This window comes from Cavia porcellus, unplaced genomic scaffold (assembly GCF_034190915.1).
Source record: "Cavia porcellus strain 051 isolate PalLab524CR breed Dunkin Hartley unplaced genomic scaffold, mCavPor4.1 scaffold_2, whole genome shotgun sequence".
NCBI lineage: Eukaryota > Metazoa > Chordata > Mammalia > Rodentia > Caviidae > Cavia > Cavia porcellus.
Genome location: NW_026947485.1, coordinates 34,785,043 through 34,810,376, shown reverse-complemented (window position 1 = coordinate 34,810,376; position 25,334 = coordinate 34,785,043). Strand labels below are relative to the sequence as shown.

The 25,334-nt window shown below is 36.9% G+C and overlaps 1 protein-coding gene across 1 annotated transcript in view; it reads left to right on the top strand.

Annotated features, from left to right (window-relative positions):
* Exoc4 (exocyst complex component 4) overlaps nucleotides 1–25,334 on the top strand; it is a 722,212-nt gene that overhangs the window by 661,735 nt on the left and 35,143 nt on the right. The window contains exons 15-17 of the mRNA XM_003467878.5: nucleotides 174–315; nucleotides 9,130–9,308; nucleotides 12,387–12,546. Coding sequence (XP_003467926.2) covers nucleotides 174–315; nucleotides 9,130–9,308; nucleotides 12,387–12,546 — 481 coding nt within the window. The remainder of the gene's footprint in view (nucleotides 1–173; nucleotides 316–9,129; nucleotides 9,309–12,386; nucleotides 12,547–25,334) is intronic.

Sequence of the window (25,334 nt, the reverse complement as noted above, 5' to 3'; positions counted from 1 at the left end):
AGCTCCTTGTTTAATCGCGTATCAAGCATGTCTTGGACTTCTGATGCTGCCAACACTAGTCCTAGCAAAACTGGTAAAAACAACAATGTGAACACAAAAGAATACATAGTGCAAAAAAAATCAGAAGGCATCTAATGAAATGATTGATGTTTTGTCCTCGCCCTTTTTTCTAGCGCTTTCTCCTGCTCAAGAAAGCCACGTGAACATGGACCTGCCCCCTGTCTCCGAGCAGATCATGCAGACTCTGAGCGAACTTGCCAAGTCCTTCCAGGACATGGCCGACCGCTGCTTACTAGTTCTGCATCTGGAAGTGAGGTATGGCTCGGCCAAACACAGGACTCTGACGCCAGTACACTATGGCTCCTTTCTGGGGCTTGTCAGCCTAATTTTTGGTTCTTATTGTTGATGTTGTCCTTTTTTTGAAACATGATTTTTAGCCTTACTTAGAAAGTATTTGAGCTCTTGCTTTTTTTGAGTGTAATGACTCAGAGTTGACATGATCTTAGAAGCCAGAATGACCTAGATATGAGTATCTGCATTAACTGACTGCGTCGTCTGAGGTCTGAGGTCTGAGGTCGTCTAAGCAACATTATGAACCTTCAGTTTCCCTTTCATAAAAATGGAGATGATTGTTACATACATGTACCAACTCCCCATGATGAAGCTAATCGTTATGTCCTACAAACTTGTACTAAGAAAAATAAAAATTTTTGAATAGAAATTCCTAACTTAGATTTTATAAATGAAATAAATAATTAGCACAATGTGTGTCACATAGTAAGTGCTCAAAATGTGATAGCTTTGCAGTTATGAAGACTTTATGGTCGCTGTTATTTTTACGAAAGTAAATTCAAGAAAAAATGTATACATACAAGAACCATGCTGGGGATTTAGCTCAGTGGCATAAGCACCTGCCTGGCAAGTGCAAAGTTTTCAGTTCAATTCCTGGTACCAAAAACAACAACAACAAAAAAAAAAAAAAAAAAAAAAAAACCATAGTCCTCTTCTTCAAGGAATTTAAAACTCAGATGAAGAGATTAAATAATAATTCAAGGACATAGATTCAGCTAGGGAATAAACTTCAAAGCATAGTAGCAAAAACAAAAGAAAAAAATATAATTCTGAAGATGCCACAGTCTTAGCCTATGTTTCTTTCGCTCTCATATGGAATATTCTGAGTAGCATTAGTAGTTTCCATTATTGAAAGGTGGAAAGAAAGGGAGAAGAAGTAGAAGCCTCCAATTGTCCATCCATTTATTTAACAAATACTTACTGAGTGTCTTCTCTTCACCAAGCAGAGCACTAAAAATTGAAGTATAACAATGAGCAAAACATTCACAGTCCCTGCTCCCATGAATGACATTCTAGTGTGGGAGCAATGACTAGAAAGAGAAGATAATGTCAGATAGGTACAACTAGTAATAATATGACATAGTAGAATCAGTCTTCTATTCAATAGAAAGATAATGTGATTTGCAAATGCAAACCACATCATTTCCAATTTTCTAATACAGGTTGAACGTTGCTAATCCAAAGAATCCAAAACATGAAATGCTCTTTGGATTTTGGAGCCTTTTGAATTTTTAGACAAGAGATGTTCAACTAGTAAAGTCCATGTGTCTATTTCAAAATCCAAAAACTTCTATTCCTAAGCACTTTGGACAAGGGTTACTCAACTTGTAATAACACTTGGAAAAATAGAAATGGATAAATTCAAATATACTATTTTTTATTTAATATAATATGTCTGAAGTGTTATTTCAACATGTAATTAACAAACATTATTAATGCAATATTTGTTGTTTTTGTGTTTTTTTTCTATTAAGCCTTTAGAATCTGCACCTTTTCCATTTATAGCACATCACAGTTTGGACAAATGACATTTCAAGTGCTCAGCAGCACATATGGCCAATGTATATTGGATACTGCAGAGTTTATGTGGTCAGTTAGGAAAGAGAATCGGGTTTTTTTGTTTTGTTTTTAAGGAATAGGCAGAGGACATGTAACAAAATGACCAAAAGAGCTCTATGTATGAAGATCTAGGGAAAGAAAGTTTCAGACAGAAGGATCAACACTCACAGAAGTCCTGAAACACAATCGATTTGGCGCTGAAGAGCCACATATGCCTAAAGCCTGGTGAGCAAAGCAGGAGGAAGGAGCAGAATAAGGTTATGAAGACAGACTAGAGCCAGGTCATGTGGGGTGATGAAACTGACCAACTGGAGAGTCTCACAGACCAAGTGAATACTTCAGGTTTTATCTGAAGTGCATTAAGAATCAGAGCCAAGACATTCATTAATTAACATCTTAAAAAGATAACTCTGGGTGCGTATGGATAAAGGAGAAATAGGAATGCAGGGAGAAATAGGAATGGCAAGAGGGTGACCACTTGAGATGAGTTGTGAGCACCAAAGTGACAAGGTAAAAGCATGAAATTCTTGGATTTGGGACATACACGAAAGACAGAGCTAACAAAATTTGTTGGCAAATTGGGCTGGGTAAAGGGGCTGATGGCATTGTGAAAACGAAAGCTCTCAAGGAAAACCACTAGATTTGGGCCCGAACAACTGTGTGGATGCCAGGCCATTAACTAGAATCAGAAAAACTGAGGAGGAGAAGTGACAGGAGGCATGGAAATCAAGCATTCCATTTTCAAGCTGTTCAGGTTAAGATGCTTATTAAACATCTAAGCAGCAGTGTCAAGTAGACAGTCGGATATATATTTTGAAACCTCAAGATGAGAAAGTGGAAATACATTTTCTTCTCTATTACTTTAGAACATTATTAAAGTTGTATCAAATATTTTCTTTTCATTTGAAATCTTTACTAGGTTTGAGTTTTAAAAGTGTGAATGGACTTTTAGCCCACAGTGAGGCCTTTGCAATATGTTTACACCCAGTTAGCTGTCAGATGCCTTTCAGGAGTTTGATGTCACTTCTTTTGTGTGCCATGGCTCTTTTTCATCCTTTATTGTGTTTCCCAATGAGTTGCTTCTTCATTGCTTACAAGTAGCATTGTAGAATCTATGTTACTCCTCAATATTTCTGATTTTATTTCTTACACTAACCTCTCCTGAAATCAAGACTCTTGCTATATTTTCTGAATTGTTTTATAATAAGTTTTGGATTTCTTTTCTATTTATTTTCAAGCTATGAAATATTTTCTTTGAATAAATGTAACAGAGGTGGGAAAAATGCCAAGTAATATTCTGATGTCTGTTATTTGGGTTGCAAGGAAAAACAAGGAAACATCAAATGAATTACTCTCACAACTCGTGGAATTTATGCTATTGATTGTATGGTGGCAGGACGTGTTCGACATTCAGAATTACCTACTTCTAGCGTAGCTAATTCAAAGTGGAGCATTTTCAACACATCTGAGTAAAATCTTTTAAATCCTTAACCTCTATTCTGTCCTTCTTATTTTTGTACATCTCGGCAATACTATTCTTATAATGCTGAACATGTTTTAGCCATTATTTATTAACTTTATAAGAAACCATACAGTGCTATAACATCCATTGCTATATCTCCTTCAACATTAGGTTAAAAACAGAAAAAAGTAATTTCAGACTGAATAATGAAAAACCACTGAATTTTAGAGTCCTGGATGTATTATTTTTCCTTGACCTTGAAAACACTAAATATGTTTACTTTCTTCTAGATTTCCACTTTTCCTCTTATAACATGGTTTCAGCATTCAGATTATTTTCTTATGAAAATGCTGCATTTTGTCTTTGTTTCATTTATGACATAGATGATTAATGTTGACATACTTTGTTCTGTCATCACATTAATGATCCTGGGAGGGGGGTGCATTGTACAATGATAATGTAAAACAGTTAAGACAGAGAACAGAAGCAAAGGCTAAGTGCTGTGGTGAGCCAGAGTGCCAGACAGGAGGAGACCAACAGTCCCTCAACCATGCCTTGTTCTTTGTTTCAAATGTCCCCAGAACCTGGACCAATCCTGTTACATATTTACGGACTCAGTTAAAACATGCTTGATTCTTAATAATTAGCCAGTTCGAAACCAAACTCAGACAAAACAAATGCTGTTTCCCCAAACAAAATCTGTTGCTCTTTAAAGAAAATGAGTCTCTTTATAGAGTCTGTTTTCCCACATAATCCACTTGAAGATACACTACACATACTGTACCGAAAAGGTACAGAGACTGTGTGGTCCATACTATCCTTGTTGTGATAATCAACTATTTGTCTTGTTCCTCTCCTGCTTTGAAATACTGTAAGAACTCAGACTCTATTATCCAGGAATTAGTGGATAAAGAAGTGGCTGGTTAGATTCCATGTCTGGTACTGTTAGCCAAGAAGCCACTATACTGAAAGAGCACAGATAGAACAGAAGAACAAATCCATATAAAAGGAGATAGGCCACTTAGAAGTCCAGAACAACTTGTGATTTAAATTTATCTTATTCTTGAAAATATCTTTATAGCATATACTTTTCTTTAACATTCCTAAAATTCAAACCAAAACTGTTCTCAAGTCCAGTAGGTTTCAGTGTTGAAGCACCCATCCAAAGAGCGTTTGACATTTTACCTATGTCACATATAACCACAGTCTGAGGCATAAGCAGATGACACTCCCAAGATAAAGACATGGTGAGACCATTAAAAATTGTTGAGTTTTTTTTTCCTGTATTTGAACTTTTGAAGAAGAAAATTAAATTGCCATTTGAGTCCAAGACGTCAACCAAGAATGTCACCTTTATCACCTGATTTCCCTCACCATCAGGAGGGCTCTAAGTGGGTTCAACAGCAACTGCCTGTCACTGTTGGGATCTTAAATGTGCACTTTGTGAAAATCAACCATCCCGCTGTGTAATCAGCAGTGTTTGCAGAAAACCTTAATGCCAAAGTCATGTTAAGGTCAGCAACAACATGCCAGAATTTAAAGGGAAAAAAACTTTACTTGAAATTGACATTCACTGATAATGTCTTAATTTCTTTTTTATCTCTAATTTGGAAAGAAGAGGATAGTATCTTAATCAGTGGCTGTCTCTCCTCTCTACTACTAGCTTTAGGATCTCATAAACTCTCACTCCAATTCATAAGAATTTTCTAACCAATTTCTCTACTGAAGGTAGATACTGAAGGTTGATTCCATTTTAAGCTATATCTCTAGGAGTTTTTTCTGGACAAGATCTCACTGAGTTGCCCATGCTGGCCTCAAACTTGTGATCCTTTGCCTCTGCCTCTTGGGTACTTGACTTACAGGCATGTGCCCCTATACCTGGCTCATCAGTTCATTTACTATGCCAGACTAATCTTACAAAACTCATATCTAACTATATCATTTCACCTCCTAAAATTCTCCTAAGGCTCCTAAAATAAAGTCCAAATGTTTTAGAACTCCAGAGCCTGTGATGACCCAACCTCTGGCCAGCTCCCAAAGCTTACCTCATGCCTCTGTTGTGTGATTTGTATGTAGCAGAAAAGAACCTCTGGTCATTCCTCAGAACCACCCTCCATTATTGTCTTGGGCCTGTTTACATGGTCTCTCTGTTATCTGGGGTTATACTGTATGTAATTTATGTTTAAAATACTTCAATGATTTCATGGCAACTAAATTCTACTTCATTTAAACTTGTGCCACAGTAGCAATCAGTTGCCCTAGTTATAAATCCCATTCCAGGGCTGGCCTGCTTTCATTATATCAGAAAGATCACATTCAAGAGGGAATTGCAACCAGCACGTGAATGTTAGAATGAATTTTAATTGGTGAAATTAGTCATTGGTTAATTAATGATTTAAGATGAGTACCAATCAGTGAAAAGGAGCACAAGCTAAGATGTTTAGATTCCCTTGTGTGGGGAGATTATAAGAATATTACACATTTTACATAAAATCCCATTTCAAAATGGATCATAGATGTTGGAAGGAGTGAGGAATATATACCTAATTATGTACAAAGCCTTGGGTTTGATTCCCAGTACCATCCCCCCCAAAATAAAAAGACTATAGTAAAACTTAGGATGAAACTTCTAAAAGTTATGGAAGAAAATGTAGGAGAAAACAGTGTATAGTTTTGTTTTAGCAAGGATTTTTAAATATAATACATTCATAAAAGAAAAGCAAATATTGAGTTTCACCAAAATTAGAAACCATTCTTTGAAAGATGAAAAGACAAGCCAAAGACTGAGTAAAAGTATTTGCCAAATGTTTGATTAAGGACCTTTATCCAGAAGATAAAAATAACCCTCAAAACTAAATAAGAAATCTAATTTTTAAAACCTTGGGCAAATGATATGAACAGATACTTCACCAAATGTAGGAGACAATTTAGGCAGCTCCCCTCTGTGCAGAACAATTGCTTCAGGATTAGTTAAATAGAGTCTTGTTTCCATGCACTGATATATATATATATATATATATATATATATATATATATATACCGGCTATAGTATTTCCTTCTCCCTTCAATTGTCCATAAGCAATGCAAATAAGACTAGCCAAGGTACTGATAAGTAATCCTTGAGGCCAACCTGACAGTTTCCTGTTTCCTGGCAAGTGCGCTGTGTAAACGATTGAGTGCAGTGGAATGACAGAGCCACCTAGCTCTGTGAATGTCAACTGGATATAAGCCTCAAAGTAAGGGACTGATTCCCCAGAGCACAAAAGATTATGTATCAGAAACTGAAGCAACAGCCTCTTAAAACCATTCAAATGCTACCCTAATTAAGTTATGCAGACTGGTCTTTCAGTGTATCATTCTCCCTGCATATTGCAAAGATGCTTTTCTCCCCAGCAGGCTAGCCAGCTCAAGTTACTCATATAGTTCCTGGCATCCTCCCTGTCTCTCATCCTTGAACCCCTCCTTTCTTCAGGAAATAATAAATTCTAGGAGAGGCCTTGAATTATGGCCTTTGTCCATATATTCTCACCTAGATTAGACTTAGGACCCCTGGGCTACTCATAACTTTGAATGTATCTTAATGATATCTTTACTCTCACTGTGGGTTGCATTGGAGGTGGTAAATTGGAATTCTAATTATGTTTCAATGGAATTAAAAATACAACTTTCTGGATTGTGAGGAGGACTGGAAAAGGGATTACAATATTTGGATTACAATGTACAATGTACAATACTTGGATAACACTACTGTAAGGAACTACTATTGAGATTATTATATTGTGAAATCAGTAACCAAAGATATGTGGGTAGAAAATAAAAAGTGTTCAACATCATTAATCATCATGAAAATACAGGTTAAATCAATGAGATACATCTATTAAAATGACTAAACTTTTTAAAAATAGACACAATGTATGGAGAAGATACAGAGCAACTAAAGAAAGCTTTTGTACATTACTGGTAGGAAACCAATTAGGCCCAGATCCATTGAATAGCGGTTTGCCAATCCATCATGAAATTAAATGTACATTTATCATATGATATGACAACTCCACATATAAATATTTACCTAAAAGGAGTGAAAATTTATATATACACAAAAATCTATGCACAAGTAGCTTTATTCATAACTATTCCAAACTATAAATAATCTCGATATCAATTAGTGATTGGATAAATAGATAAACCTTCCATCATTCCGTGAAAAGCTACTCAGCAAGAAAAAGGAATGAACAGTAACATAGCAGAATCTCAGATGTTTTATGCAAAATGAAAGAAGACAAACTCAAGAGACTGTATACTATGATTCCATTTATATGGCTTTCTGAAAAATACAAAAACTACAAAGATAGAAATAGACCAGTCATTCCCAAAGGAGTTAAGTAGAGCTTAATGCATAGGAACACAATGGAATTTGAGATGGTGGCCATTTTCTATAATTTGACTATGATGTTTTTTATAACTTTATGTGTTTGTTAAAACTAATAGTTCTGTAGACTGATGGAGGAGGTGGAATCTTACTGTACATTATTTCACAGTGAACCCAGCTTTAAGAAAAGAAAGATGATAGGCAGACCTGTTATTGTATTGTTATAGATACTGTAATCCCCAAGCCCTTGTGGTCATCTATTTAGGAATATTTCTTGTTATCTTATGTCAGTTCTCTGGATCATAAAACCCTGACTCAATTAAGCTCATGTCTATCTCCAGTGAAACTTCCATTCAAGACAGAGTGCTTAAAACAGAAAAGAGTCAAGACTTCACTGAGCTTACAGAAAAAGACTAAATTGTGCCTACCAATGAATTGTGTTGGTTTGGAGTTTTTTGTTTTGGGAAGGTTGGTTTTTTTCAGAATAGATGTATGTGCGCTAGAATTTTTATGGCAATTTGACTTTCATTATAACTTAAGTGGGCCGTGGAAGTGTGGCCAATCCTTACCCCTATTGACTTGTTTGGCAGTTACCAATTTCACCAAAGAACTTAAGAAATATTCATAACTCAGACCTTTTCAACACAGAGGTGCCATCCCTCCTCGAGCTCACTCAGATGTATTATGAGACTCAGTATTTCCTCTGTCATGAACTTTTCCTAACACCCCCCCCACCTATTTCCATTGCCCTTTATAACTAATTCATAGATGGGTCAGTAAGTGATTTAGGTAGTAATTTAGCAGGAATACAAATAGTACTAATGATAGCAGCCAACACTTCACTGTGCACTTTCTTTGGGCCAGTCACTGCACTCTAATCTTATATGTACTAGTTCCCCTCAGTACCTCATGAGGTAGGAAGTATCACTGTCCCCATTTCACAGATAAAGAAACTGAAGCACAGAAAGATAAAGTAGCTTGCCTAAAGTCACACAGCTAGTAAATGTTGGAACTGGGAATGAAAACCAGTAGTCTCCCACAAAGCCTGTATTTTGCAGATCTGTGAACTCTGCCTTTCATTATCAACTTTTGTTGAAAAATGTAATGCACTGTGCATGTAATCGTGGCATTCAAAAGACCTTTAGGACTCATCCATTCCTTGCCAGCACCATATGGATAAACAAGCAAAAATCATATAATGCACTTGCTCCAGATCACTCAGTTCTGTAGAAAAACTAAGACGGCTTTCCAATTGAAAAAGGTTGGAAGGGTACATAAAAATTTATGAAGTCACTGATGCTTCAAATATTTTGGTGCTGTGTCACAGAAGATCATTATCTTCGCTGGAGAGATTTATTATTAACTGTTGTCCCTGTCTCTTTTTCAGAGTTCACTGTTTCCACTATCTCATCCCTCTAGCAAAGGAGGGAAACTATGCCATTGTTGCCAATGTGGAAAGCATGGATTATGACCCTCTGGTGGTCAAGCTCAACAAAGATATCAGTGCCATTGAAGAGGCTATGAGTGCCAGCCTCCAGCAGCACAAGTTCCAATATATCTTTGAAGGTCAGACCCTATCTCTGTCTCTGGGAGTTTGGGAGGAAGGAAGGGTGAAAGTTTTCCTAATTTTCTGAAATCCTGAAGTTTAGAACTTGCAGGAAAAAGTCATTTGCTAGTTTGTTTGGGCTAGAGCAGTAATATGTAGCTTCTCTGTGTATGACTAGGTAGATAATATGGCTGCCATCTGCTCCTGGTTGATAGGGAGATTTAATCCAAGATAATACAGATGGCTGCCTGTCTGCCTACCTTGACAGGCCATTCATAAGATTTGAATAAATATGCACAATGAACCACAAATTAACTCAAGCGTTTCTCATTTTTAAAAACCATATATATGAGAAGCCTAAAAAATATTTTATTAGCTAAAATTATCGAAGGAAGAAATTTTCTCTCATAGAATGCCTTATGTCTCAAAGGCACAAAAGCCTATGCTTAGCAGCAGTTTTTAGGAAAGCTACATCCATAAATGCTTCAGGGCAGGCAGGCATAGAGTGTGTGAAAGGGCAGTATTATCTAAAAACATTTGCCTTCAAAATGTTTTAATTTGGCCAGGTGGTGGGGGCGGATACCAGGGATCAAACTCATGGCCTCACGCTGCCAGGCGGGTGCTTATGCCATCGAGCTAAATCCCCAGGCCCCAAAATGTTTTAAATGTGATGCTAGGTAAATGTTTTTTCATGCTGAATTTCATTCTTAGAACCCTGTCGTTGTAACGAAATACCTGACATAATTAACTTACAAAGAGAAAGGGTTTATTTTCACTCATAGTTTTAGAGGTTCTAACTCAGAATCAAGAGAAGCTGCTGTTTTCAGGCTTCTCTTGGGTGTGGGAAGTTAATGGCAGAGAGCAAGTGGCAGAGCCAACTGTTTGTTCATCTCATGGTCAGGAAACAAAAGGAAAGAGAAAGAGGCTGAGATCCCTTATTACCCCTGAAGAGTGGACCCCCAATGATGTGAGGCCCTCCCACTAGACTGCACCACCTAAGTTTCCAGCACCCGACAGTGCCAACGTGAGAACCAAACCATCACCACACAAGCGTATAGGAGACAATTATTTTAACTATAGCAAGCACCTGTTAAGATTTCAAATTGAATTCCCTTTGTATTTATTTTGGTGTGGCTAAGCATAGACCTGGGTACCAAAAGTACCTGTTCTCACACAGAATTAAACCAGAATTATTTAAAACAATTAAGAAGGCATGCTATTCAAAGCTTACAGAAAATGGAAGATGGGACAATATCAGTGAGTGACTATTGTTTGCTTTATGAAAAAAATTTGTGTTACAGCAACTTTGGGCCCTCTAAAATTGTATTTCCTCATTCAGTTATAAAGATGAAGTCATAAATACGGAAATGTGTTCTGAAGGAGACTTTAGCCAAGAAGTTAAGTGACTAAAGGGTTAGTGCTAGTCTGTGGCATTAGGAATTTGGTAGCACCTTTAATTCTCTGCAGCTTGAAGCCAAAGTGCTCACATGAAAAGCTACTTTTCCCTAATAACACAGAGCTTCCTTGAACCTTGGCTTTTCCAAGCCCTACATATCAGCATCCATATTATTCATATAATAAAATTTATTTTTATGAATTATGATTTCTTATTCTCTACAAACAGTGCAATCCCCTTATTGCCTACACTTTGAGCAGACTACATTATATCAGCACAGAGCAGAAATATACCTGAAGTTACAGTATGAGCATAGGAGCATAACAGCAGAACCTGACCTAGAAAGATTTTTAATGTAAATACAAATAATCTGACTTTAAATGTAGAATTCATAGTTGTGCTGCTGCTGCTGCTGCTGCTTCTTCTCTTCCTCCTCCTCCTCCTCTTTCTTCTTGTTTTCACTTTAAATGGCAGCATAGACAAGTTTGTGGTATTCAAGCAATGTTGGGTGAGTGTAGCTGAAGCACAGAGAATATGCCTTCCTCTCCCCTTTCTACCTTTATTTCAACCAAGGGAAACACATTTTCTAAACACAGGAAGCCACTGATGCTGAATGATGTGCCCTGCACTCCAATCTGAACTTTAGTATCCATGAAGACTGTGATCCCAGATGAAGAAAATAGCAAAAACTAGTAGGCTGCCTGTAACCTGTCATACTAGTTTTAGAGTTTTAAATAAAATGTCCTGGAAGTGGCTAACTTTGGAAGAATAAGAAAAAAATGAAGGAACATTTTCTTGTTTCCAAGTATTTAGAATTAAATCTGACTTTTAAAAATAATACCTCATATGTACTTTACATTAACTTGAACCAACGTACCTCATTTTAGCTATACGGGACATCCTGGAGAACATCTGTTGATGTCCTGTGCTCCCCTCTGCCAATTTTTATAGACTATATAGTATTCCTTTAAATGGAAAAACAAGCCACTTATAGAGCCTTAGTATAGAATCAGAGTCCAGAGGTGTCTCATGAGAACTCAGTAGCTCAATGATCTGCTTTTCCTTTGTGCCTTTCTTTTTGTTACATTATCTTCTGTTATCATTGCCAATGCTGTTATATTAGCATTATTACAAGTAACATTTTTTATTGGTTGATTTGTACTTACAGTGTTGTGGTTGGGTAACATTACTGCCAGTGCTTCCGTTTGTACTGATTGTAAAGATTCTTAATCAGCTTTTCAGCCAAAAGTATCCTCCTTTCTATTTTTTGAGAGGAAGGAGAGGCCATACAGATGTTTGTACAGGGGTCATATAAAAACAGATCAAACAGATGTATGAATATGCGTTCTTTGTTATTTCCAAAATACCCGTACATGAGGGCAAGAACTGCTATGGATGTTTATAGTTGATAACAAGCAGGCATGTTCTCCAAGCCCTTGGTATGATAGCTTCAGGTGACTGTGTCAGTGCTAATACTAAGGATGTAGTAGATTTTATTTATAACGCAGTCCTCGCATTTCTAATCACTAGGACTATGTAGAAATATTCTGAAAGTATTGTAAGATGAACTGGTGCAGCTGTCACATAGGTTCCACTTTAGTTTGTGGAAGATGAGAAAAGACCAATCTTGTGTACAAATTTCTGCTCGGTGCCACTAATGTACTTCCTCTTTCCTCCCCATTACACTGTGCTGACCTTTCAGGCCTGGGACATCTCATCTCCTGTATCCTAATTAATGGTGCCCAGTACTTCAGGCGCATCAGTGAGTCTGGCATCAAGAAAATGTGTAGAAACATTTTTGTTCTTCAGCAGAATTTGACCAACATCACCATGTCACGGGAGGCAGACCTGGACTTTGCAAGGTAAGTGGAAAGTTTGAAAGTTTCTTGTACCAGAGTCAGGACTCACTACCTATAAAGCCATCTTTAAAAAGAGATTCATTGGTACTTAAAAGCTTATTCTTAAAAAGAATAAGAAAGAGATAGATATTCTCAGTTGATTAAAAAAAAAGTTAATTCTACAAAATTCTGATGAATGCTCAGCATCCCTTAAGGAAGTAGTTACTCCCACATTCTAAGTTCTTCGTACTTCCAAGCTTTTGTGACTTTTTTCTGAGTATAAAGTAACATCATTTTAATGCATAAACAAGATAATACACAAAAATGAATTGCTCATAAGTCTTTGATTTAGAAAGCATGGTTTTTAGTATACTTTATCCTGGCTTGTGGTGTACATCTGTATGTGTGTGTCATACATATATCACTGCATATTATCTTAACAAAATTGGGGCTGTGTTAGTTACTCTTAGTTGCATTTTCTAATATCTATAATGTTCATTAATACTTCTTGAAAACATTCCTTTTAATGTGTGGACAAATATTCCTCGGTATTAAGACTCATCATTTTTTTTAACCATTTGTAATACTTTCCTTTTTTCTCTGCATAGTAAATAACAAGTATTGAACTCATTTTGTCTCGTTTTCTGTCTTGTTCGCATTGAAAACCGTCTCTTCTTGTTGTTTCCACTGAGTGAAAAATGATTATTTATCATGTCCTTCTCTCCCCTTCTCTAGGTTTGCTGATCTCAATTTTTAATGTTTTTCTTAAAAGACATTTTTTCAAATTTGAGAGTTAATTTTGTTTTCTCTTCATTTTGTCTTTAACACTGTTTATATTTCAAATAATCAAACCTTTCATGCCTTAATGAAAGTTTAAACAGCTTTAAAGAGGGTGGATGATAATTATGGTACTCCTCATGTTCTGTTGCTATTTATACATAGTGAATTATTCCACAAACCTTTTCATTTTCCAGAAGCTCGGAAATCATTTATCTGTGATAGTCCAGAATGCTTCTGCCTGCTTATCAGTCAGTGTGTTTTTATTTGATTTTTTGTTTCTTGAAATGTTCAGGAAAATTGAAACAATTCTAGAAGTATCTAATGGGATAATAAAATATTCTGTTACTTTGACAGCTCTGAAGATGGACATGTGAGAACCTTTGTTATGAAAATGAATGATGCCTGTTCATTTTAAACCTTTTTCTTTCCCAGCCTACTCTGCCTTTTGTTGTATTGCTACCCTGTTCCTCTCTTTTCTGCCCTCTTGATTCCCTGATTTTTTTTCTTCTACTGGCAGGAAAGCATATGTGTACATAATTTTATGAAATTTTGTGTTTTAAGCTAAATTTGGGGAGAAGTCTTTCTTGCTCAGATTAGGGAAACCAGGTGTGACTGAATGCTGTGCTTATTTGACTTCTCTTATGGGAAATGATCTCATTATTGAATTAGTCTGTTCATAATAACATTGACAAGAAGAAGTTAAGAACATGAAGGCCTGAGGGATACAGAGAACCATTACTAATTCTCTGAGGAATATAATTCCTAAATGCAATCATCCTTTTTTAAATGATTTTTTTATTTAGCTGAAATAAGTAAATTAACACAGTTCCTGGCAGACAGTGCAGGGCTCAGACACATACTGGGAAAGCTGTATCTGAATCATGAAATGCTGACTGGGTGATATTGAGACAATCCAAAACAAGATTGAGTGGCAAGCAGGCCATATTTTTCATTGTTGGATTTGTGAATTATATGACCACTTGGGAGAGGTACTTATACTATTACTCTCCTAATGGATTATGAAAGAAAACAGGCAAAGATAACATAGCATTGGAAGAATATGCCCTTCCAATCCTGGTTCTGAAAACATCTTCTTACTGGATGATATGCTCCTAGGTGGTAAGCTTCAAAAGTTAGAACTGTTTTTTCAGTTCCTGCATCAGAGAAAATGATCATTACATGATTTAAATGAATATTGATATCACATCAAAGCTTACTCTGGTATTTTTGGAGGGCTTGGGTACTGGCAAGTTAGTTTATCTTTAATACCCTGAAGATCATAACCAGCTGACATGGTCAGTTTTCTTATAGGGTTATTAAAAAAAGAAAAAAGCATCTCCATCACCGTTTTTTTTTTCTTTTTAATAAACAGAAAACATTGCAAAAAGTAATAACGTAGCCCTACTCTTCATAGGCACTTTCTCATTTTCTCTTGTTTTCATACAGACACACTTTATAACCTTATTTTTTTCCTTCTTGTTTTTGGTAAAGACAGGTTTTGTGAAATGAGTCCCATCAATTGTACAGAATTTGAAGCTATGTAAAAAACATATAACAGTAATACCAAAATAGCCAGAAATAATAGACTGCTGCAGCGTGCCTCAGCATTCCTTAAGCAATGTCTAATCAGGCATGGATAGCATCTGTATCTCCACAAATCTCTACAGGAATGTAGTAATTAATCACTAGTTGCCATGTGTCGGAAAATTTATTTAACAAGAAGTTACACCATACTTGTAGTTTTGTTGTTGTTGTTGTTATTTTTATGTTTCTTCTTTTGTTTTTTGTTTTTTACTTTTATAGCTTCCCTGGCCAGTAGAAAGTATAACAACACCTTTCTGTGCTAAAGAATGTGGGGCCTGGAATAATTCCATTTATGCTGATTCTTCTGCTTGTTGTACTGTTGTTGATTTCTTTCATACATATCTGTACTCTAATATCTAATGGGAGAGTAAATCGTGGATGAGCAAAGGATAAGACACCTTTAACAATGACAGAATTACTAAAAGCCCCATCCTTTAGGATAATAATCATGTAAGCACTGCTGTGGTTTTGAGATTTTTGACTTCACCATTGATTTTCAAATCCAAAAACATACTTTGAAAAAAAAACATACTTTGCCCAAGAAAAATCCAAAACTATACTTTGTCCAAGGTTAGTTAGGTGTACGTTTGTTTGTTTGTTTCTTCCTTCATGGGTCATCTTAATTTGAACTGCCATGCACATTTCCATATAACAAGAAAGGTCTGAATGAGTACTGAAGTCCCCAAGCTGTATTTGTAATCTCTGTAGATTAAACGAAGTCATTATTCCAAGAGTATCCCAGAGTTAGTTTTCTTCCTCATTTCCTGTTCTGTCTTCATTTCTCCCATTATAGTAGCCTTGTACTCTCCTTGTATCCTTTCTGCTTCCTGCTCTTCTCCTTTAAGCTTTCATTGCTCCTTGATTTTCCTCCCTTTTTGGATTGTTTCTCTCTCTTTCTCTTTCGTTCATTTGTTCTTCCTTTTTTCCTTCTTTCCTTTAGTCTCCCTTTATGTGGTGGTAGTAGGGATTGAACCAGCAAGCACAAAGCTAAGTCCCCAGCCCTTCACTCATTCAGTTATTTAGTTAGTTAGTTACTTTGAGTTAAGATCTCACTAAATTGTCCAGACTGGCCTCAAAATTCTAATGCTCCTGCCTCAGCTGCTCAAGTAGCTGGAATTTCAGGTGTGCATCACCACTCTCAGCTCATTCCGAGTTTCTTTAGGTTGTTATCTCCTATTCTTAAATATGACAAAGATTAGAAAATAAAAAGTAAGGTTCAGAAATTAGTAAGGAGACAAGCTCTAACACTCAAGAAGCCTTTGATCTGCTTTTTATTTCTCTCTTCATTCAACAGATATAATATTTATTGGGAGTATGTGCTCTCTGGGTTCAGCCTTCATGGTACTTGCATTACTGTGCAATGAGATACATGATGAATAAATAAAATGCAAAATATGTGATACATGCTGTGATGAAAAACTAAGCATGTGGGGAAGAATGGAAAGTGTCAGAGTATAACAGAAGTAATCTGAAATTTTAGAGTGTTCTTGGAAATTACAAATGAGGTGGTAACATTTGAGGAAAAACAAAGGAACAGTAAGAGCAAGGCGTGAGGATATCTAGGGAAAGAACAGACTGTAAAAGGGACTCTCAGGGAGACGACTAGAGGAAGGAATTTTTGTTTGACACTTGGAAACTGTAGAAAGGCCAATATGAATGAAGTAAGCAAAGGAAAGAATAAGAGATACTAGGCATTTAATTTAAGGAGCTCAGATCTCGTAGGCCATTGTAATGACACTAGGTTTTGCTTTGAGTCAGGTAGGAAGCTATGATTGTATCCATATGAAACGTCCAAAATTGTCAAATTTATAGAGAAAGTAAAATTTATAGACAGACTTTATAGAGAGAAAGTAAATTAGTGACTTTGTAGAACTGAAGGATTGAAAGGAAATGAGATGGATACAAGATTTCTTTTGAGGCTGATGAAAATGCTTGAAAGTAGATGGTGCTGATGGTTGTATAACCCTATGAATACATTAAAAGACCTTGAATTCTGTATTTTAAATGTGTTAATTGTATGGTATATAAATTATATTGCAAAAGCTATTCTAAAAAAAGATAGAACTTTAAAGCTTGAAAAATCCTAAGTGATAAGTCATAGGAAATGAGTGCCCCAAGCTTTGTACCCACGTACATGGGAGAATTTGTAAAGGAAATTCGACTTATTTTTTAATTTCCCTAATCCATCTTGAGATGCAGATGATCAAGGAAGCATTTAACATTTTTGGAGAAGGAAGTGATGCTTAATATCAATATTAAACAGAATTGTGCAGTATGATGACAGCAATTTCCAACAGAAAGAGCAGTTCAGGGGGCTGGAGGAGATGTTTAAGGAAGAGGATGGTGAAAGAAGAGACTTGAAGGGAAGTCAGAACTAGCTTAGTGTAAGCTACAGATGTCGCCATCTTCTCTACAATTCCAAAACATGCCTTTCTCCTCCCACCCCAGCACTTCCTGTTCTTTTTACCTTGATTGTCTTTGTCTTATCCTATATCTGATATATTTTATATTTACTTCTCTGTTTGTTTTCCATCTGGTTACCCCAAATAGAGTGGAAGTTCTGCAGGCTTTGGGTTTTTGTTCACTATTTTGGCCCCAGAGCCTACACAGTACCCGGCATGTAAATATTTCCAGGTTGTTACAGCTATTTGGATTTTTATCCAACAGGTGACAAAAGGATTTGAAGCAGAGGAACAAGATGGTCATGTTTGTATTCCGAGCAGTTTGTATCATTTCAGTGACTACATAGAACATGGATTTGAGGGAGATAAAACTGAAGACCTTGCAGGGTGATTGCTGGGAGAATGATACATGCAGGGTGATGAGATCAGTGGTCATGGAGATGGGGAGACAGGTTTGAGAAGTGTGAAGCAGCTAAAACGGACAAGTTTGAAAACTGAAATGTGAAGAATGACTCTTCAGTTTCTAACACAGCTATCTAACTGGGCATAGTAACATCATAAAAGATAAGCTTATGGAAAGAGAGGGGAGCAAATTTGGTAGCAGAACAGCAATGGTAGCTGGGATGGATGGAGGATGCCAGTGGGACTGCCCAGTGCAATGTCCAATACACAAGTTTAAGGGAAAGTCCAGAATTGAACAGATTTGGTGAATCAATAGTGTGGAGTTCTTTAAAACATTTAAGAGAAGATGTACACTACAGACTAAGACCGTCACTAACAGTGAAAGACATGAAAAGGGAGAGGAACCCCTGAAGATAAAAGAAGATAAATGGTAGCATAGGACAAGAGTCAGAAATGATTTACGTGAAAGCAAAGAGCATGTATGCACAGCCCGTGGCCACCTGTACAGAAGGCTGCTTTCTCCTAGAAGTTAATGTAGCATCTGTCCTCCCCACTAGTAAAAGCCCTTCCTCACTTTAACTTCTCTACTTCTCTGAGAGAAACTGTCCAGATACCTTCCCCTCAAGGTGACCCTGACAGGGCCAGCTTAGAAACTAAGCATCTAGTTCAAACCCTTGATTTATCCTTGACCTTTTACCTCCTAGAAATGATGGTTCGTATGGCTGAGGATATTGAATGCCTCGGAGGTGGGGTATTCATGCACTTATTTCCTACCAGCCTACTGCATGGGAGCATTACCTTTGTTTTCTGCTCAAAGGTTGTAAGCTTTCCTATTTGGAGTGACCAGGACACAGCTTTTTAGAGGCAGATTAGCAGTGACATGCTGCCACCTACTGGAAGCACTCTCAGGCATCCAGGCGTGAAAAATCTGTGCTCTAAAACTGGTTCCATCTCTCTTTTGAATTCAGAATGGTTCCTGTTCTAGAGTAACTTGGCTGAAAATAGAAAATATCCCCATATATCTAATAAAATTTTCTTTGACTGCCTTCTCAGAAAAGTAGTTTTGTTTCTAAGAAGGAAACAAAAGATTTTCTGTATCCTTTTCAGTGTTTATTGTTTTCCCAGCTTTATCCTGCCATTGGCCTTATTTGTCTTTCCAGAAAACCTGTCTGGTTTCCAAGCTTTGCCTGTAATACTCCAAAATTTTGACTCAAGATAATAAACTGTATGAATTTGTGATTAATTTTGTAAGAGAGGTTAGTCATCTGCCAAAAATTCTTTTAACAGTAATGTGAATAAATTCTAATAAGTCTCTTTAATTTTATTACTCTAAAAAGCTACCCCTGACATTGTTAGGGGCCAGAGTAAATTGGCAAATTTAGTAAGTTACATACCTTTTGCTACCTGGTGCAAGGAAATGGACTTGCTAATAAAATTTAATAATAAAACAAAAATATGTGTGACTTATCTCTGAATTTTCTTGAAGACCTTTATATGGATAGATTTAAGTAATATTACATCTAATTGCATATTTGACTTTCCTACCCCATTTCTGCTCATACTGCTTCCTGCTGGTCTCCTTTTTGTGTGTTTACTACGCTCATGGTAGCTTCCATGCATTGTAGCAATTATTTGGTTTGTAATTGTTTAATTAAGGCTCTTGGAATATGAGTGAATATGTTTTACTACTCTACATATGCTCCATAAAGCACCTTAGAACAATGAGTACTGATAGCCCTCTCAGAAAAATTGCTGTCTGCGATTGGTGTTTGATTTCTCATAAACATGTCTCAAATGTGACTTTGATTAAGTAAGATTTCTTTTGATTATGCTCAATTAATGTCACCATACCTTGTACATATATAATGTCAATGTATAGTTGAGATTACTGGCAGACAGTGGCAGTCTAGTCTTTGTAGCACGTTTGCTGGAATTGGAATTATTCAGAGATTAGCACAGATGGCAGGTGTTATTATTATCCAATAAAGATCCCAAGGAACAGAAATCAGAAGTGACTTGTCCAGAATCTCTTGTCAAATTGTGCTATTTATATATCCTTCAATACCTCTGAGGCCATCATATTTAAGAAATTAAATTAACCCACCCAATAAAGGCTGTTTTTCTGCCAGGGAAGGGCTGAACAAATATTAAGCTTGTTCTATGACCAAAGCCCAGGATGATTATTTATTGACTTGATTAGAATTCTTACTCAAAAACTTGAGGGCAGAAGCGTTCCTTGCTTGTTTTCTAAATAAAGATTTACTATCGAAATGTAGGTGTATAAAAGCAGGACAGACACAGGCACAATTGCTGAAGTTGTAAAAGCAGTGCTACCTGCTCCTTGCAACCACATCAAGGGAGACTTCCTTCCGGCTCCCGCCTTGTGTTGCTGCATCATAGGCAGAGGCCTCTCTTGCGCCGCCTCCTGCTCTGCTTCACGTCCTTTGCGAACCCGAAATAAGTAAGCAAGACCAGAGTGCTCCAGGGAAGCTTAGGAGCAACACTCAGCTGGGGCCCCTTGCTTTCTCAAAGCTCCCCTAACGTGTCTGCCCCCTTCTGTTCGTAATCTTTTCCCCTAATTTTGTATACTCAGTACCTCATTACATGCTGTATTGTTCTGTATTTGTTCCCATCTTTATTGCTTTATTGCTCTCATTTTCATTACCATTTTCTCCCTCACTACTTAATTATGAAATTCTTATGGCTAGTTTCAATGAGTATATTTTTATTTGTTCGCTTTGGTTTCTAGGTGTTTGGGGTTTTTTTATTCTTTTGTTTTTGTTTCTTAACTTGTTCGTTCTTTGTAAAAGGCTCTTTAACAATCTAAGGTATTCATGAATGTAATTTGGGTTTTGAAGAATATATGATATATATGAATTTCGAAGTATGCTTCAGAAAGCATTCTTAACTAAATACAAATAGGTTACTAAAAAGTAATGACTAAGAAATAGTTAAGTCAGAGCCTTACAGACCTCTGGCTCTAAACTTGTCTATCTAAAACAAACTCAGCTCCTAGAACACCAGTGTCTCTTGTATGAATCACCCTAAAGTCCTTAATTCTCTCTCTCTCTCTCTCTCTCTCTCTCTCTCTCTCTCTCTCTCTCTCTGTCTCTGTCTCTCTTTCTCTCTCTGATGATGACAATGATAAAATACTATAAGAGTAATTATACAGTGATGACTATTATATAATTCAGTACACTAACACATACTATGTTATATTTACATTTCCTGAGTCTTCCTTGAAACTCTTTGTGTAACTATTATTATCTCATCCTATGCTTGAAAAAGTGACACTTTATAGAGGTTAAGCAAATTTGCAGTTTATATAATAATACAGGCAGGATAAAAACGTAGGTTATCCTAACCCCAAATGCCATGTATGAACTTAATCATGTGAAGTAAGAATTTGTTTTGGTAAATAGTGGATCTCTGTTTTGCTTAGGTTGATTATAGTATAGCTTCATTCAACTGTGAAGGTCTTAGCCCTTTCTTTTCCATTTTTTTCTCTCATTCTATCTTTCCCCCTTAATGCCCATTAGCTCTGACAGCTAGCAGTTTTAGTTAGCTGCAGATTTCTCCTACCCTGATCTGTGTTGGAGGATTAGTTTTGCTTAGCTGTCGTGTTCTTGCTATTCATCTTCTGCTGACTGTGCAAACCTGTGTCAACTGCTGTGGTGAGATAGCACGTATCTACTACCCAAGACCATGAGCTCAGAACCACACCACAAGTTAGAACTAGCACTTGACCTTCTACATTGCTTACCAACTCTAACATTGATCCCAAATGCACAGACCTGTGCTTTAAAGATAATAAGCAGCTTAATCAAGTAAGTGTTCCTGAAGGCAAGAGGGTATAAGAATTCCCTGAGGAAGTTAAGGAGAAACTCTGTAACTACCAAAATGAATAAACAAACAAACAAATCTGATTTAAAGCAAAGCATGGTATGCATGCCTATACTTTTTACATTACAGGAGGCTGAGGCAGGAGGATCAAACAGTCAAAGCCCAGCCTGGGCAATTTAGCAACTTAGTGATACTCTGATATATATATTTTGGGGGATGTAGTTCAGTGCATAAGTTTTAGGCTCATACTCAGTACTGGAAAAAAAAAAAAACCCACTGGTTTAGAATGTTGAAGGTGGAGCCCAGACATCTGCAGTGGGATGAGTACAGATCCTGATGCCTGTACTTGGTGGACACTCATGGAGAAATACTGATCTGACCTCATGCTCATGTTCTTTGAGATTTATGCAATATGAGGCCATTTGTCTATCAGCCTGTTACTCTCCTTTTGTCTCCTTACTCTTTCTTTTTTCTCTTTGTTTCTTTTTTTCCTACTGCAGGCAGTGAAAGTAAAAGCAACCCTAAAGCACTTTTCTGGATTAGGTTGATTCATCATTAAAACTACCCACAAGAGACTCCCATTATTATTTTCACTCTGCGTATGTAAAAACTGAGGCAGAGTCAGGTTGCGTCCTTGAAAGTTTTAAGAGAACTAAAACGTCCCCAGCTTATCATGGTCTGACTTACATTTTTCAGCTTTGAGATGGTGAGAAAATGGACCCAGCCAATAATTCTCTTTGTTTACTCATTTGTTGTTTCCATACTAGGGATTGACCCCAGGGCCTTGCAATTCAACAATTTATTTTTTCACTTTTAATAATGTATTAAGTAAATTATGTGAGATTACCAATGCTTTAGTAGAGAATAGACTTTGTCAGATGATTTTGACCAAGTGTAAGCCAATGTCAATGCTCTGAGTACGTTTAAGGCAGGCTAGGCTAAGTGAGCCATGATGCATCACAATTGCATACGTTAAATGCATGTTTAACTTGCAGTGTTTTCAGCTTACAATGACTTTGTAACTCCATCATGAAATCAAGGAACATATTTTATTTTTCTAGTGGAGGAGGATAATCAAATTAAATATTTAATCATTACAAGTCATTTCAACTCTCTTGACTGACATTTCCTCATCTATAAAATAAATAGTTTAATTAGAAGATCAGTTGTTGGGTCTCTTGCAGATTTGACCAGCCTTGGAGTTCCATAACATAGTGCCAGTGGTAGAGTTGAGGGGGCTGGTAGTCTGTTTCTACTTCTCACTCTCAAAAAGAAACATAAAAAAGATCTTAAAACAGGAAGAAAATTAGCTCCTACCCAATTCCATAAATATACTGTAAAAATTTCACAGATTTACAATACATAACAGGCATTTCAGTATTTGTTGACTGACCAGCAGACTAACGCATGTGCATGTGAATGAAGGAAGGTCAGAAGGCCTAATGCAGTTCAGAGACTTTCAGAGTGGTGATGCTTATAGCATTTGCCCCTAACAGGTACAGGAGAGTAAGACAGAGAGAGAGATAGTGATAGAAGCTGGCTACTGTTTGTGCATGACCTGTAAAGGTCTTATAAGGCTCCAAACAGTAATTCAAAAAATAAACATGTAGGTACTCAAAAACATAAATGTCACATCCGCTGTAGCTCTTCGTCAGCTTTGCTGTGCTGTGCTTTTCCAGTTGATGGAAAGGTTTTATTCAGATCAGCCATTTCATTTTTTCCTGGAGGCACTCTTAATCTTTGTGTTCTAACCTTTAAAGATACAGGCTTCGGTTGCTGCTATAATGATTTCCATTGCCTGGCATCTACATGTTTAAATTTCTCCAAAGAATTGTGTACCTTCTATTTTTCTCAATTGTAGATGGAATTTTAAAAAAAGTCAGGGTGGAAGAGGCCAGCTCTTGATTGACTTCTCTCTCTTGATACTCCTGGCCTGGGGAGAGGCAGATCAATGGCTCAACTTTTCAGCAGGCATTAACACTGCATCTCATTCTCCTTCGGGCAATCTGTTTCACAAAGACGCTGATTAAACATTTTTGGCAGTATTGGGGACAGAGGAAGGAGGGAGAGGATGGGGAATTTTAGTGGCTAGAGCCTTTATTGACAACATTAAAGGCTTCATGATGTATTTGACCAGAAATTAATTACAGCCCAGGTCCCCACTTCCCCCTTAGGTGACAGTCTTCTGTTGATATGTGCCACTGTGAAAGTAATAATAGGTTTCAAATGTTTGTGAAAAACATAAAGTAATTACTTGCTGTGGTAAATCAGTCATTTAAAGCTTTGGCTTCTCTCTGCTCCATGTACGTAGTGGTCTGTCTGGTTCTTTTGTTAACTTTAATTATAGAGCGTAGGAGAATTTTTATTTTTCAGTTTTCAGAAATTTGGCTTATTTCATTTCTCAGTTTCATAGTTCTCCAGAGACATAAGCATTGAAATGATAATGACACATAACTAACATTTGAACAAGAGAAGCATATGTCTGCTGGGGAACTGATTGCCTTAGTTAAATTGTGTAGCTATTGGCTATCAGCTATTTTCCAGTTGCTCTAATGAGCTTTAAATATTTACTGTATGTCATACAGTAGGGGGAATTGGCTCTCGGGCATTTTGGGTTTTTTCTCACCCATGGCATCTGTTTAAATTATGGGCCCTCAAGCCACAGTGTATCAAAGCTCCTTTCCTCTCTTTTTAAAATTGAAAGGAGAACCAGGCTTGGTGGCACATGCCTATAATCCCAGCACCAGGAAGGCTGAGGCAGGAGAACTGCTATGAGTTCAAGGCCAATCTAAATTACATAGTGAGTTCAAGGCCTGGCGGGACTACATAGCAAGACAAAACAAAATAAAGTTAAAAGGAAAAAAAAACCAAATGTGAAACTTTCAAAAAACAACTGCAACACCTTTCCCTAGTGTCCCTTCCTTCCTTTAGGACAGATCTGCCTGAGTTATACCCACTTCTGTTTGCTCATTTGCACAGAAAAATTTCCTGTGGGCAAATACATAGTACATGGTTTACTATCTCACATAGATATTTTGTAGTTTGCACTAAGATTAGCTCACCCTAAAAATATGAACTTTGGCTATTTTTTTCCCATTGCAGAGACAAAATACCCAATACCCAAAGTTAAAGGACGAGAGGTTTATTTAGCTTACAGTTTATAGAGGTTTCGGTCCATAATCAGCTGACTCCAAGGCAGCATGGCATGGCAGAGGGGTGATATTTCATGGCAGTGGAAGATATCAAAAGCATCAAGAGCAAAAAGCAGAAGAGAAAGGAGGCCTTCTTCTTTCCTTTATATTGTATGCAGTTTACCAGCTGCAGGGCAGAAATAGAACTGACACCCATGCTCCCAGCATTGGACGAATCAATCACAAACTCTAGAAACCCACTCTCATGACTACATGAGACTTTAGGGAGCATCTAGACACCAACCATAACACACTTCTTTTTAGTTCAACTAATTAATATTAATATTGTTTTTCTAGTCTGCCTAATCTGTCTTGTCCTTTACTGGACGGCCAGCAATTACAAATCCTAGTCTCAAAAATTTGCTTAGTCTCCTAAACCAAGGTGTCCTTCTCCTGAAAGAAAAAAAAAAAAAAGTTTGTTTTGCTTTTCCAATATTACTCTTTCTTTAAATTATTATTTATATTTAGAGTCAAATATAAGAACAATGAGAATTGATTAGTCTCCTATATGGAAAATCATTTTCACTGGGCCTGAGAGCCAATTCCCCCTACTTTTATTTATTTACTTATTTATTTCCAGTGACAATTGGTGTTCATGATATTTGCCAGA